Source organism: Heptranchias perlo, chromosome 5 (assembly GCF_035084215.1).
Source record: "Heptranchias perlo isolate sHepPer1 chromosome 5, sHepPer1.hap1, whole genome shotgun sequence".
NCBI classification, from domain to species: Eukaryota; Metazoa; Chordata; class Chondrichthyes; order Hexanchiformes; family Hexanchidae; genus Heptranchias; species Heptranchias perlo.
In genome coordinates this window covers 111,908,431-111,925,456 of record NC_090329.1, presented here as the reverse complement: position 1 = coordinate 111,925,456, position 17,026 = coordinate 111,908,431, and the positions used below count along the sequence as shown (strand labels likewise).

The window sequence follows — 17,026 nt, the reverse complement described above, 5'->3', positions numbered from 1 at the left end:
AGAAACAACTGGGAGGTTACCGGAGTTGATCCTGTGGGAGGGAGTTATAGCTACATAATGAACTACTCTGGTTAGACATTTCAAATGTGAAAAAAATCCAAGCTATCACTAGGGTATGCTACAGACCACCAGGACAACACAAGAAAGAGGACAGTTTGCTCAATAAAGATGTAAGAAGGATATGCAAAACAGGTTGAGAAACTTCAATCAAACAAATATAAATTAGGAAAACCCAAATGGCATGGAGTCAGAATTGGTAAATGTAATGTATATAACTGCTTTATGGTATCAACCTTAGCTCACTTGGTAGCACATTCTCCTCTGAGTCAGAAGTTTGTGGGTTCAAGTCGCACTCCAGAGACTTGAACACAAAATCCAGGCTGATATTCCAATACAGTACTGAAGGAGTGCTGCACTGTCAGAGGTGCCCTCTTTCGGATGAGACGTTAAACTGAGGTCCTGTCTGCCCTCTCAGGTGAACGTAAAAGATCCCATGGCATTATTTCGAAGAAGAGCAGAGGAGTTATTCCTAGTGTCCTGGCCAACATTTATCCCTCAACTAGCACCACTGAAACAGATTATCTGATCAATATCACATTGCTGTTTGTGGGAGCTTGCTGTGCACAAATGCAACAGTGACAACACTTCAAAAAGTACTTCATTGATTGTAAAACGCTTTGGGATGTCCTGAGGTCATGAAAGGCGCTATATAAATGCAAGTATTCTTCTTCTTCATGAGTCAGTATGTAAAATAGCCACGAAAGCCTGTGCTCATCTTGATCTGATTCTCATAAATGACCCAAACAGCATACAAGCAATGGAAGTCATAGCACCACAGTCATAACACAGCGACCAAGGAATGGTCAAATTTAACATGATGTAGGATTCAGATAGAACAAAGACTATGGGCTCGATTTTAAAAGTAAAAAACTGGTGGGTTGGGGGCGGGGGGAGGCATTGAAAATTGCCACCATTTCAGACCTACCTCCAACCCGTCCATTTCCAGTTTTCACGGGGGACGGGACAAGGGGTGAGCGGGAGGCGGGTCGGGCCTTAAAACGTTTCAAGGAGGTTTCAGGCCTCCATTTTTAACTAATGCCCATTTCAAGCCTGGGGGGCCAGGGTTCCTGGGCCTTCTGTTTTACGCCTCATGAACAGTGTTCAGTTCCATTTGCAACCCCTCAGATAATGAAGCAGCCCTTGCCCACATGCAGCAAGACCTGGGCAACATCCAGGCTTGGGCTGATAAGTGGCAAGTAACATTCGCGACAGACTGGTGCCAGGCAATGACCATCTCCAACAAGAGAGAGTTTGACCACTTCCCCTTGACATTCAACGGCATTACCATCGCCGAATCCCCCACCATCAACATCCTGGGGGTCACCATTGACCAGAAACTTAACTGGACCAGCAACATAAATACTGTGGTTACAAGAGCAGGTCCGAGGCTGGGTATTCTGCGGCGAGTGACTCACGTTCTGACTCCCCAAAGCCTTTCCACTATCTACAAGGCACAAGTCAGGAGTGTGATGGAATACTCTCCACTTGCCTGGATGAGTGCAGCTCCAACAACACTCAAGAAGCTTGACACCATCCAGGACAAAGCAGCCCGCTTGATTGGCACGCCATCCACCACCCTAAACATTCACTCCCTTCACCATTGGAGCATGGTAGCTGCAGTGTGTACCATCCACAGGATGCACTGCAGCAACTTGCCAAGGCTTCTTCGACAGCACCTCCCAAACCTGCGACCTCTACCACCTAGATGGACAAGGGCAGCAGGCCACATGGAAACAAAACCTGCACGTTCCCCTCCAAGTCACACACCATCCTGACTTGGAAATATATCGCCATTCCTTCATCGTCGCTGGGTCAAAATCCTGGAACTCCCTACCTAACAGCACTGTGGGAGAACCTTCACCACACGGACTGCAGAGGTTCAGGAAAGCGGCTCATCACCACCTTCTCAAGGGCAATTAGGGATGGGCACACATCCCATGAATGAATAAAAAAAAGGAGGCGAGAAGGCCCGAGATTGCAGCTAAGTGCCTAGAAAGGCACAGGAATGCTTCCCCCAGGCCCTACAAGCCTACCTGCACCAACCACCGAACCCCCGACCCTCCCCCTCAATGATCACGGACCCCCAACGTCCTCTCCCTGGCTGGTCCCCCGTCCGACTGAGACCAGCCTGTCAATCAGACGGGAAACAGACAAAAAAAAAGACGTCCTCACGTCAAAATCGTAAGGACATCTGGGGAACCCATACTAATGGGTTTTCTGACCTCAAATTGACCCCAGCTCCGTTTGAAAATTGAGCCTAGGAGTCGGATGTACAATTTCAAAAAGTCTAATTGAACTGAGGGGAGAATTAAAGCAAACGTATTGGAGGGGGATGTTGTACAGTAAATTACGACTTCTTCTGACTTGGATTCTATTATTGATGTCTGTTGGCAAAACTTCAGTAGAGGACATTTAGTGTACAGTGCTCTGGCTCCGTATCTTGAGCAGTATCCAGTTCTAGTAGCTGAGAAACAAGACTTTCTAATGCTGGAGTCAATGCAAGGAATAGCCACAAGACTGATTCCCTAGTATCAGAAGTCTGAATTATGAGGAAAGACTGAAGAAACTTGAGGTTTTCAGCCTGGAAAGGTGGTGTCTGAGAGGTCACCGTATACAGGTTTATGATAATAAATGGTTTAGAAAAGGTAAATCCAGAAAAATACTTCAAATTGAACCGAGAGAGTAGGATGGTGGACATGGATTCATTGGAGTATTGGAAGTTAAATCCCTAGAATTATTTAAGAAGCGATTAGATGCAGCAACAGGGAGACGTAGGATCTTTCTGGATGGATGAATTAAGATGAACCAAATGGCCTTCCTCATCCATAAGTATCTTGTGATCTTGTGAATTCCATCAGGCCAGTTGTCTTCTGGGACCTCGCTGAAATGAGGTAGAAGAAATGATTTTAGTCGGTGCTGTTTGGACTTGGAATGCCCAATCAGAAACAGTAGTGGAAGCAGAATCTATATTAGACTTTAAAAGGGAAGTGAATAAATATTAGACAAAATGAGAAGGACATGGGGAAAGGGCAGAGAAATGTGATGAGGAAGATAGCTGAGAGATGATACAGGCTCCATGGGTTGAACAGGCTCCTCCGCTGGAAAATTCTACAATTCTAAGTTTCATTATTCATTTGTGAACCTTGGTGACAATTCTGGCAGGCTATTTGGCTGTGGAGGGAATTATAGGTCTCTCTCCAACATTCGCGCATATGTGTTTTCAGCAGGCACCACCTGGAGTGGAAACTACCCAATTTTCTCCTCACCAAACCAGCCATTTGTGGCTCCCCTCCTATCACCTCAGATATCCTCTGTTTATTTCGCTTTGTGAATACGATGATTGTTGTTGAGCTGACTTGCCTGGGCTTATTAAAAAAAAATACTATATATATATACATTAGATATAAATAATAAATTCTTTTAAATTGTAATGGATGAATATTGATAAATAATTTATTAAATTGAGGCTGCCACAAAGGTTTATTTTTTCATTTCTGTTTTAAAAGAAACTTTTTGTCTTTAGATTTTCTTTCAGCATACATTTTTAGTAGAGTTGCAAAATTTGTAAGATCCTTCCTGTCCTCTTTATATAGAGAAGGAGGAAAAACCCAGAATATGATCATCAAATGACATCATGTTGTATTATTCATGAATGCCCAGAAGCCCTGTGCCTTGACTTGTTTCTTTTTAATGGTCTATATTCTAGTCTTAAATTGTTGAATGTTTGTGTGTTGACTCGTCCCTGCAACAAAAGCTTTGTCTTCCTGAAACATTAGCTCTCCTGTATTCAGTTTGACTAACTTGCCTTATTCCTATGGCTGGGAGGGTTCTCTGTACAGAACTTTGACCTTCTCCATGGAAACTGCATGTCTGTTTACAATTTTGCCTGTCAGCATGGCTCCGTGTTTACAGCTTGAAGTAGTCGGCTGCCTTACGAATCCAACATTTTGCCAGGCAAAATGTGCAGCAGAGGTGACTAAAATGTTTTTGCTTCCTTTCTGTTATTTAAAGGTTGGATTGTTTTAAAGGAGTTGTAATAAATGAATTAATAAGAGCTTCCTGACAGCAGAGTGCAACCAGTTGCAGAATCTTCTCTGGTTTTACTTTAGATAAGAATAACATTTTAATCCATAAAAATTTCAGCATACATGTCTCATGCGATTTACTTTCCAAAATTATTAATATAACAATGCAGTTAGAACAATGCAAATTATTAGCACACCATCTGCTCAACTCTGGTGACACTCTTGCATTTAAGTCCTTGTCGTGGGTTCTAGCCCCCCCTAGGACTTGAGGACATAATCTATGTTGGCACTTCAGTGCAGTACTGAGGGAACGCTATAGTCAAAGGTGCCGTCTTTCGAATGCAATGTTAAACCAAAGGCCTGTTTAGGTGGATGTAAAAGATCCCATGGCACTGTTGGGTGAAAATAAATTCACATCTAATCTGTGATAAAGTAAAAGGAGCAGTTTATTAAAACAGAGCTCTGGAAGAAGGGTCTCTGTGCGAGCACCTTCTCCCCGATCAACAAAATTCACAAGCTTATATACAGTACAAGACTGGAGCACACCGATAGCAGTTACTACATTACTTATTCCTTAGCCAATCCGGCTCCGTGGCAACATTCAAAAACAACCTAATTATAACTTTACATCGTTAGCTAAACCCCTTCTTTTAGTTCTGTCTTTTATCCAGTTATCTGGACAGTAGGGTCCATTTTTGCTATATCGTGGCTTTTGGCCGATCTGAGTCAGTGACTCATGATTGGACATGGCTCAAAGGTTAATCAAATATACCCTGCATACACCCACGTGACAGTTGCTACTTTGTAACCCGATTGTTCTGCAAATTTTAACCTTGTCTCCACATGCTTAATCACTTTTTATCTCAACTGAAATTAGGTTGTCATGCTGTGTGGCTTGACTGCAATATTCAGCTGGTTCAAATTCCAACCCATCAGTTCCTCCTATTGGTCCCGGTACAAATTTAGATTTTGCTCCGGGATCAACTTCCAATGCCGTTTCTGGCCCCCCACCGGGTAGTCACCCTGTGTTGAGGGTTGGGCTTAATTGTCCTGAGCTCGTCCTTCGTTGATCATCATGTGACTCTTTACATGTGAGACTCGTCGTCCTCGTCGTCTTCTCCCATTGCTTGTAGTTCGTCTGTCGTTGATAGCAAGGGTTTTATCGCTACTCCAGATGCTACTGGAATGCCAGCGAGTGCCAATTTACAACATATTTTCAAAATTGTTATCATAACACAACATATTGTCATCACTACAACAACAATTATAAATCCAGGCATCAAATACGATCCCCATGATCCTCCAAAGAGCCAGTCCAACCAACCTACCCCTGAGGTTTGGTGTAATTTCTTTACCTCCTTTTGTATATGTTCGGCTAAATTGGTTATATTCTCTGAGCTATCCGGTATGTAGGTGCAGCACTCAGCGCCTATCATTGCGCACGTGCCACCTTCTTTAGCTAGGAGATACTCAAGGGCTATCCTATTCTGGAGAGCAATTGTTCTCATAGCCACCATTTCTGCACTTATTTCAGACAGGGTTTCAACTGTGTCATTAGCTACTTTCTCTAATACCGATGCTATGAGTCGAATTTCCTTTATTGCCCTAGCCGTCCCATACCCGGGGAATAAAATAGCAAAGAACCACTCTGTTCCTGTAATTGCCCTTTTGGATCGATAATGGTGATCTGCTAGGGAGGGCAAGTGATGGATGTATGGCACCACATATCCCAAATAGCAGGACCCAGTCCAATTTCGTGGAAGCCAGGGGTATGCCTTATGTCCACAAATAAAATATTTGTGGCGAATGGGGAAAAGCCGGACTCGCCGTTACTCCCTGTGATTCCGTTCCATTTCCCCCCACTAGTGAGGTTTGTTAAACCAGTTGTGTTAAACCACCAAACTTCTAAGGGTGAACCTTGTTTGAGTATTGTCCAATTATGTTTACATCTACTGTTTCCTGCTTCCAGATTCCTCTCTTCCCCTCTGCTTACATTCCTTATCCAACATATCGCCCCAACGGGTCTTCCTACCCCAGTTGTGTTTGTGAGGATAAGGTACGGTGGCTTTTCGCTTATGTTATACACGGGTTTGTACCATCCTTCAAACATGTTTAAGGGATATCCTGCACTCCTGAACTGTACTCTTTGTTCCTCCCGTTTTCTGCTCTGGGTGTCATTACCATTAGTACTACTGCTCGTATTGTTTCTACTGACTAACCATTCAGCCATTTGAATTACGTTCAATGGTATTGGTCTAAGGGGGATTCCCCCGTTGGAGTGGATTGGGATATGGCTACATACACAACATGCACTTTCTCCCTTGTCCCTTACATACACATAACTCATATACAAAAAAGTATTAACATGTAACTCTTGCTTTTCCCATGCCGGCTGGCATGTCACTCCGGTCAATATTCCACAAAACAATACTATAGTCAAATACATTTTAAAGACGTATTAACAACTTTCCAAAGGGTTATTGAGATTGATTGCAGGTATCACCTGTTAAATATACAAATATGCATTTTAGTCCTTGTAGACCTTCAGTTGGGTCCAGTGTTTCCACCGCCCCATCCCCTTTATATCTATACATGCGCAAGTATCTCCAAGAGCATTTGTCGAATACAAGCGGGGGCTATTACCTTCCCGTTCTTTCACCAAACCCCCCTGATCATCCACTCTACCTCCTACCCGATACCATTCCTGCTTTTCTCCCGGCGCGGTATCCCAGTGCAACCTTCCGATGTCTATCTGGTCTACCTGTGTACTTGCTACCTGTAGTTCCTGTTCTAATGCCTGCTGCGCTGCCAAATCCGCGGCCCGATTGCCCTCCTGTTGGCAGGTTTCTACCTTCTGATGGGCTTTAATTTTTACTACTGCTGCCTGCTTTGGTGCTTTTGCAGCTTCCAAGAGGGCCCCTATTCGCTGTTGATGCCTGATGAGATCTCCTATCCCCTTCTTCCCCAAGCTATCATATAATCGTGTACCACTCCAAACGCATATCTACTATCTGTGTAAATATTTACTGTTTTTCCTTTTGCCAGGGTCAGGGCCTCAGTGAGTGCTACTAATTCTGCCACTTGGGCTGATAATGCCCCGTCCGATCTGCTGGACAATAATGTTTCTAATTTTTCATTTACGACTGCCCACCCAGTTCGGGGAGACCCGTCAACATATTTTCTGGAGCTGTCCACATATAGGGTAAGCAGTGGGTCTTCCAGAGGATCTTCCTCATCTACTTCTGCACATACGTGGGGTTCCCCTGATCCCAGGATCCCTTCAGTGGGATTCTCCCCCGTATCCCTAACAATTACCACTGCTTCGCCCTTAGGTATTAGGACCGTTTCCCAACGTGCCCTCCGCATGTTCGATACTGACCGTAGCTTATTATTATTTAACATTTCTACTATCGTGTGTCTGGTATGGAGGATAATGTCCCCAGTCATTACTGTGGGCTCACTAACCTTTACCGCCCACGCTGCGCAGTCCAGTGCTACTACACATCGTGATAATCCAGCGGCTACGGATGGCTGTTTAGTGGAGTAATATGCTACCGGCCGTCACCTGTCCCCATGTTGTTGGGTTATCACGGCGGCGTAGAACCCCCCTTCATTCTCACAATGAATGTGGAATGGTTTCCTCATGTCGGGTAACTTGTTTTAAACTCCCATATGCCTGCTCCTGTTCTAGTCCCCACTCTACCGGGGTATTACCGGGACTTCCCCCTTTTAACAATTTCTGGATGGTCCCGTATGGTTTTCGTTCTAGTTCCCAATCCCTGCTCAAAGATGCTGCACTCCCTACCCTAGCCAAATTGATGCACGGTTTATCTATACTGACCTTGGACCCATTTCCTTTGGACCAAACCATTTTATTTTGCGCGGAGTCCACCAATATATTAAATTCTTTTAGCACGTCTATTCCTAATATGGTTCCTTCGTTATTTGGACACACATAAAATTGGGCAGAGAGGAGTTTTCCTGCTACCTCTAAAACTTGTACTTCACTTTTATAAGCTTAATTTTTATACCCCCTAATCCTACTATATATATATATATATATATATACCCTGGTTGTCGGAAGGGGCAAATCAGTCAAGGATACTGATGCTCCTGTGTCAACTAACATTTCACACAGTTGGCCCCCTAATAATGCTGCTACATAGACTTGGTTATCCGAGCCTCCTTTTACGGGGGCCGCCTCCCGTCATTGACTCTTCCCTATCCTGTCAATTCCATCCTTTCTACTAAAGTCTCTAATTCTGCTATTCCTTTTTCCTGTTCTTCCATCTTACTGGTTTGTGTCTTAACCCTTTTTGTTAACGTTATTAACTGATGTATTAAAATTACTCCTGCTTTCTTAGTTTTCTTTTGTTTCTGCTTTTCCCTCCACTCCCGTTGTGTTATTGGTTATCCTAGTGGATCCCACCCATCTCTCATCATTTTATCAATCAAGCCCTCTTGGTCGTCACCATAGAGCCGACTCATTGATCCTGGCGGACCCCAGTCTGGGCCTCCGCCTTCCGCCATAATGTATTAAATGTTATTAGTGTACCGCATTCCGGTCCCCCCTAATAACTCGTTCTCCGAGGTCTACTTATCGTCCACCACCAGTGATGACGGTCCTGACTTGTAACTATCGCTGTCAGAGGTGATTATTTCACTTGCAGCCGTTAATACACTACGTCACGTAATGCCATACAACAGATCCCGCAACGCAACACAGCAGGGAGACTTTTAGTCTGTCTCGGATTCCCAACTGACTCTGGCCTTTACGTGGGGCCCAGTCACCTTCTTAATTCCGGCTCAGCATGGGTCCTCGAGACACATACATTCCGAAATAACACATCAGGTTTCAATCAACTTAACCACTATTTAAACTGCATCTCTTACCCGTCACGGATATCAGATTCTTTGGATACTGCGTCGCTGTCACACCGCCCTTCCGAGTGATCCAATTTCTGGACGGTCAAAAATCTGACTACTCGCCCCGCTCACTGGTGCAGGCGGTCTTCCAGCTCCGAAGTATCCTGCCGACTACGCCAATTTGTTAGGTGAAAATAAATTCACATCTAATCTGTGGTAAAGTAAAAGGTGCAGTTCATTAAAACAGAGCTCTGGGAGAAGGGTCTCTGACCCCACGGTCTGTGCGAGCACCTTCTCCCCGATCAACAAAATTCACAAGCTTATACACAGTACAAGACTGGAGCTACTACATTACTTATTCCTTAGCCAATCCGGCTCCGTGGCAACATTCAAAAACAACCTAATTATAACTTTACATCGTTAGCTAAACCCCTTCTTTTAGTTCTGTCTTTTATCCAGTTATCTGGATAGTAGGGTCCATTTTTGCTGTATCGTGGCTTTTGGCCGATCTGAGTCAGTGACTTGTGATTGGACATGGCTCAAAGGTTATTCAAATATACCCTGCATACACCCACGTGACAGTTGCTACTTCGTAACCCGATTGTTCTGCAAATTTTAACCTTGTCTGCACATGCTTAATCACTTTTTGTCTCAACTGAAACTAAGTTGTCATGCTGTGTCGCTTGACTGCAACATTCAGCTGGTTCAAATTCCAACCCATCAGCACTATTTGAAGAAGTTGTCCCAGTATCCTGGTCATCACATTGCTCAACCTATACTACCTAAGCAGATTAACTGGTAGAATCATACAGCACAGAAGGAGGCCATTTGGCCGATAGTGTCTGTGCTGGCTCTTTGGAAGAGCTATCCAATCACTCCCACTCCCCTGCTCTTTTCCCATAACCCTGCAAATTTCTCCTTTACAAGTATTTATCCAATTCCCTTTTGAAAGTTACTAATGAATTTGCTTCCACCACCCTTTCAAGTAGTGCAGTAAAGATCACAACAACTCGATGCATGAAAAAAAAAATTCTCCTAATTTCCCCCCTGGATTTTTTGTCAATTATCTTAGATCTGTGACCTCTGGTTTCTGACCCTCCTGCCAGTGGAAACAGTTTCTATCTAATCTATCAAAACACCTCATAATTTTGAACACCTCTATTAAATCTCCCTTTAACCTTCCAGCTTCTCTAGTCTCCACATAACTGAAGTCCTTCATCACTGGTACCATTCTGGTAAATCTCCTGTGCACCCTGTCCAAGGTTTTAAGAACATAAGAACATAAGAAATAGGAGCAGGAGTGGGCTAATCGGCCCCTTGAGCCTGCTCCGCCATTCAATAAGATCATGGCTGATCTGATCCTAACCTCAAATTTAAATTCATGTCCAATTTCCTGCCCGCTCCCCGTAACCCCTAATTCCCTTTACTTCTAGGAAACTGTCTATTTCTGTTTTAAATTTATTTAATGATGTAGCTTCCACAGCTTCCTGGGGCAGCAAATTCCACAGACCTACTACCCTCTGAGTGAAGAAGTTTCTCCTCATCTCAGTTTTGAAAGAGCAGCCCCTTATTCTAAGATTATGCCCCCTAGTTCTAGTTTCACCCATCCTTGGGAACATCCTTACCGCATCCACCTGATCAAGCCCCTTCACAATCTTATATGTTTCAATAAGATCGCCTCTCATTCTTCTGAACTCCAATGAGTAGAGTCCCAATCTACTCAACCTCTCCTCATATGTCCGCCCCCTCATCCCCGGGATTAATCGAGTGAACCTTCTTTGTACTGCCTCGAGAGCAAGTATGTCTTTTCTTAAGTATGGACACCAAAACTGTATGCGGTATTCCAGGTGCGGTCTCACCAATACCTTATATAACTGCAGCAATACCTCCCTGTTTTTATATTCTATCCCCCCAGCAATAAAAGCCAACATTCCGTTGGCCTTGATCACCTGCTGCACCTGCATACTAACTTTTTGATTTTCTTGCACTAGGACCCCCAGATCCCTTTGTACTGCAGTACTTTCCAGTTTCTCGCCATTAAGATAATAACTTGCTCTCTGATTTTTCCTGCCAAAGTGCATAACCTCACATTTTGACATCCTTCCTAAAGTGTGGTTCCTGGAATTGAACACAATACTCCAGCTGAGGCCTAACCAGTGTTTTATTAGGGTTTAGCATAACTTCCTTGCTTTTGTACTCTATGCCACTATTTATAAAGCCAAGGATCCTGTATGCTTTTTTAACAGCCTTCTCAACTTGTCCTGCCACCTTCAAAGGCTTGTGTACATACACATTCAGATCTCTCTGTTCCTGCACCCCCTTTAAAATTGTATCATTTAATTTATTTTGCCTCTCCTCATTTTTCCTTCCAAAATGCATTACTACACACTTCTCTGCATTACATTTCATCTGTCATGTGTCGACCCATTTCACCAGTCTGACTATGTCCCCCTGAAGTCTGCCACTATCCTCATTGTTTACTACATTTCCAAACTTTGTGTCATCTGCAAACTTTGAAATTATAGAAAGAACGAACTTGCATTCATACAGAAGCTTTCATGACCTCAGGACATCCCAAAGCGCTTTACAGCCAATGAAGTGTAGTCACTGTTTAATGTAGGAATGCCCCTATACCCAAGTCCAGGTCATTAATATATACCAAAAAGAGCAGTGATCCTGATACCGATCTCTGGGGCACACCATTGTATTCTTCCCTCCAGACTGTTCACCACCACTCTCTGTTTTCTACCTCCTAGACAATTTCGTATCTACGCTGCCAATGCCCCGTTAATCAGGGACTGGAGAACTTGTAATTAGGCCCTAAGCTCCTAAGTTGGACTTTCAACACATTGCAGCACAGGTGAGGAGGGAGCATTCAATTGATGTCCCAGAAATACCCACCGGGCTGCAGTAAATAGCTGGCATGAACATCAATAAGTGAGAAAGATCAAGCTACTCATATAGAATCATAGAAAATTATGGCACAGAAGGAGGCCATTCAGCCCACCGTGTCCGTGCCAGCCGACAAAGAGCCAAACAGCTTAATCCCACTTTGCAGCTCTTGGTTCATAGCCCCGTAGGTTATGGCACTTCAAGTGCACATCCAAGTGTTTTTTAAATGAGTTGAGGGTTTCTGCCTCTATCAACCTTTCAGGCAGTAAGTTCCAGACTCCCACCACCCTCTGGGTGAAAAGATTTCTCCTCAGCTCCCCTCTAATCCTTCCACCAATTACTTTAAATCTATGCCCCCTGGTCACTGACCCCTCTGCTAAGGGAAATAGGTCTTCCTTATCCACTCTATCTAGTCCCGTCATAATTTTACACACCTCAATTAAATCTCCTCTCAGCCTCCCTTATTCCAAAGAAAACAACCCCAGCCTATCCCATCTTTTCTCATACCTAAAATTCTCCAGCCCTGGCAATATCCTTGTAAATCTCCTCTGTACCGTCTCTAGTGCAATCACATCTTTCCTGTAATGTGGTGGCCAGAACTGTACGCAGTACTCAAACTGTGGCCTAACCAATGTTTTATACAGTTCTAGCATAACCTCCCTGCTCTTATATTCTTTGCCTCGGCTAATAAAGGAAAGTATCCCGTATGCCTTTTTAACCACCTTATCTACCCGTCCTGCTATCTTCAGGAATCTGTGGACTTGGACTCCAAGATCCCTTTGTTCCCCTACACCTCTCAGTATCTTCCCATTTATTGTGTACTCTCTTGCCTTGCTTGTCCTCCCCAAATGCATTACCTCACACTTCTCTGAATTGAATTACATTTGCCAATTTCTGCCCACCTGATATCTTCTTGCAGTCTACAGCTTTCTTCCTCACTATCAACCACACGGCCAATTTTTGTATCATCTGCAAACTTCTTGATCAAGCCCCCCCACATTCAAGTCCAAATCATTAATATATACCACAAAAAGCAAGGGACCTAGTACTGAGCCTTGGAAACAGCTTTCCAGTCCCAAAAACACCCATTAACCATTATCCTTTGCTTCCTGCCACTTTTGGATCCAACTAGCCACTTTCCGTTGGTCTCACATGGCTAAAGCCACATTAGCAAGGCTTTTGCCATGTGGGACCATGTCAAAAGCCTTGCTAAAATCCATGTACACTACATCAAACGCATTACCCTCATTGACCCTCCTTGTTACCGCCGCAAAAAATTCAATCAAGTTAGTCAGACACGACCTTCCCTTAACAAATCCATGCTGACTGTCCTTGATTAACTCATGTCTTTCTAAATGACGATTTATGCTGTCCCTCAGAATTGACTTGCCCATCACCGAGATTAGACTGACTGGCCTATAATTACTCGGTCTATCTCTTCCTTTTTAAATAACGGTACAACGTTAGCAGTCCTCCAATCTTCCGGCACCACGCCTGTAGCCAGTGAGGATCAGAAAATGATGGTCAGAGCCTGTGTTATTTCCTCCCTTGCTTCTCTTAACAGCCTGGGATACATTTCATCCCGGCATGGCGATTTATCTACTTTCTAATATGCTAAACCCCTTAATAATTCCTCTCTCACTATGTTTATCCCATCCAATATTTCACACTCCTCCTCCTTAACTACAATCTCTGCATCGTCCCCCTCTTTTGTGAAGACAGACGCAAAGTATTCATCAAGAACCATATCTATATCTTCCATTTCCACACATAGGTTATCTTTTTGGTCTCTAATAGGCCCTACTCTTTCCTTAGTTATCCTCTTGCCCTTTATGTATTTATAAAACATTTTTGGGTTTTCCTTAATTTTACTTGCCAGTATTTTTTCATGCCCTCTTGGCTTTCCTAATTTCCTTTTTAATTTCACCCCTGCACTTTCTATACTCCTCTAGGCTTTCTGCAGTATTGAGCTCTCAGTCTCTGATATAAGCTTCCCTTTTTTGCCTTATCTTACTCTGTATGTTCCTTATCATCCAGGGGGCTCTAGTTTTGGCAGTCCCACCCTTTTTCTTTGTGGGTACATGTTTACTCTGAACCCCTTGAATCTCCCTCAAGAATGCCTCCCACTGCTCTGACACTGATTTACCTTCAAGTAACTGTTTCCAGTCCACTTTTGATGAATCATTTCTCAGCTTAGTAAAATTGGCCTTTCCCCATATGAAACTATTTAATGAGAAAGGTAGCCACAAGCTCAACCTGTGGAAATTGAAGATGTACAACAATAACTTGCATTTATACAGCACCTTTAACGTAGTAAAACGTCCCAAGACGCTTCATAGGTGCGTTATCAAACAAAATTTGACACCGAGCCACGTGAGATATTAGGACAAGTGACCAAAAGCTTGATCAAAGAGGTAGGTTTTAAGGGGTGTCTTAAAGGAGGTAGAGAGGCGGAGGGGTTTAGTGAGGGAATGCCAGAGCTAAGGGCCTAGGCAATCGCTCCAGACTGAACACTGTGCTAAAGGTTTTTTCCTTCCCTTTTTCCTCTCCCTTTCCCACTAACTCATTTACTGATCCTTACTGCAATCTTACCTCTGTATCAGCTAATCTGAAGCTGCAACCTTCTTTATTCAGTGGAAATTTATTGGATTTTACAAATACAGACCCGATCATCAGAAATGAATGACAAAATTACCCGAGTGTTTAATGTTGTGACAACTGAGACATTCAAGCTTCAGTCTTTTGAGCTTACAATGTCATCTGGAGGGTGTTATATCCTCCCAGCCAGTGTTTTATATGTACAAGCAGGTCTGCTGAGGTATTGCTCACCGAGTCAGATGATATGAAGTTTTATAACATTAAGGGTGCTATCAACCAAGTGATGGGAATCAAGTGTTGTAGCAGCAAGTGTGGCACTTACAAAATGCGTGCACTATATGCAGAACTTTTAATATACATGTACAAAAAGAACACCAAAATACTTAGAATATGTACAGTATAAATTATATTTTACACTGAACAGTGTACTGATATACCACCAGTAAAAACAACTGTAAAGTCTCATCAAATGTCACATCATTTCCAGCCCCTCATCACCATCGCCCTTTTCCTCCTCATGATAGTACTTCTATAATGCTCAATTTACCTGCCATATTATGGTAGGTGAACACATATTGGAAGGTTTTTAAAAAAATATGTATGGTTTGTAAAGAATAGTAAATTCAGTGTCCAGGTCCTCCTACTGTTCCCAAAGACCTTGAGCTTTGTTCTTGCACTTTATGAACTGCTAAGCTGCCATCTGTTATCTGACACTGTATAGTAAAAAATTAATATACTATGAGAAATTTATTTTTATGACCTGCTGCAAAACCTTCAAGACAGTAGTGTTGTAGTGACTGACAGAATGTAGAAAGGGAACTGCTTCAACGGAAAATATTCCCCTCCTATAAACAATTTTTTTTTAAACTTCAGAAGATCTTCTTCCTACTTGTCAAACTGTCATGATTTCCTAATGAGATAGAGGTCAATATGAGACCAGCCACATTAGAGGGTCCGGTTGGAAAAGACCTATTCAGGCGACAACAAGGCCCCATTCTGCTTGCTCTCATTATGTTGAATGGAAATCCACATTGTAGTTCTGAATGTTGAGCCTGGCTCTCTTAACATAAAACAAAGAGTTTACACAGCAGAGGTTGAACCTCCCTATCCCACCCTCAAAGCAATGGACTTTTCAATGATAGTGGAAAGTTAAGCTTGGCATCAAACTTCAAAGAATGTGGCCAATCTTGGGTCAAGTTACATAGAGTTACATCGAAACTACAGCACAGAAACAGGCCATTCAGCCCAACTGGTATCTGCCAGCGTTTATGCTCCATATGAGCCTCCTCCCTCCCTATTTCATCTAACCCTCTCAGGATACCCTTCTATTCCTTTCTCCCTCATGTGCTTATCTAGCTTCCCCTTAAGATGCATCTATGCTAGTTGCCTCAACTACTCCTTGTGGTGGCGAGTTCCACATTCTTACCACTCTTTGGTTAAAGTAGTTTCTCCTGAATTCCCTATTGGATTCATTAGCAACTATTTTATATTTATGACCTCTAGTTTTGGACTCCCCACAAGTGGAAACATTTTCTCTACATCTACCATATCAAACCCTATAATTATCTTAAAGAACTCTATCAGGTCACCCCTCAGCCTTCCCTTTTCTAGAGAAAAGAGCCCCAGCCTGTTAAGACTTTTCATGATAAGTATATCCTCTCAGTTCTGGTATCATCCTTGTGAATCTTTTTTGCATCCTCTCCAATGTCTCTGTATCATTTCTATAATATGGAGACCAGAACTGTGCACAATACTCCAGGTGTGGTCTAACCAAGGTTCTATACAAATTTAACATAACTTCTTTGCTTTTCAATTCTATCCCTCTGGAAATGAACCCTAGTGCTTGATTTGCCTTTTTTTATGGCCTTATTAACCTGCATCACTACTTTTAGTTATTTGTGTATCTGTACCCCTAGATCCCTTTGCTCCTCTACCCCATTTATTATCCAAGCAGTATGTGGCCTCCTTATTCTTCCTACCAAAATGCACCACCTCACACTTATCTATATTGAAATTCATTTGCCAATTACACACCCATTCTGCAAGTTTATTAATGTCCTCTTGCATTTTGACACATTCTTCCTTTGTATTAACCACACCCCCCAATTTGGTGTCGTCTGCAAATTTTGAAATTGTACTTCCGATTCCCGAATCCAAATCGTTAATGTAAATTGTGAACAGTGGTCCCAGCACCAATCCCTATGGAACACTGTTTCCCAACTTTTGCTAGTCTGAGTAGCGACCCTTGACCCCTACTCTTTGGCTATCATTTTACAGAAAACAATCAAAAACTTAACAATGGACATCAGCAGAGCATTGTTGGCTTGGGGGGGCATGATGTGGCAGTTCTCTTAGGAAACTAGGGACTGTCACCTTTTAGTAGGAAAATGGGAATTGACTAAGAATACTAAAGAAATCATTTACTGACACTAAAGTTCCATCTATTGGGGAGAATTTATTGTGCCTTGTCAGAAAGGTTACTCATGAAATGGTTGCTTTTTTCTGAAATGAGAGAACATAAAGAAAAAGGAACTGAAAATATGTGATAAATGAGGTGGACATGAAAACAAACTGGATAAAGCTAT

The 17,026-nt window shown here is 42.9% G+C and overlaps 1 protein-coding gene across 1 annotated transcript in view; it reads left to right on the top strand.

The window, feature by feature from the left end:
- The first annotated feature begins 3,953 nt into the window (after positions 1 to 3,953).
- Positions 3,954 to 17,026, top strand: part of ppil6 (peptidylprolyl isomerase (cyclophilin)-like 6) — a 44,935-nt gene continuing 31,862 nt past the window's right edge. The window contains exon 1 of the mRNA XM_067985018.1: positions 3,954 to 4,032. Coding sequence (XP_067841119.1) covers positions 3,955 to 4,032 — 78 coding nt within the window. The 5' untranslated portion in view covers position 3,954. The remainder of the gene's footprint in view (positions 4,033 to 17,026) is intronic.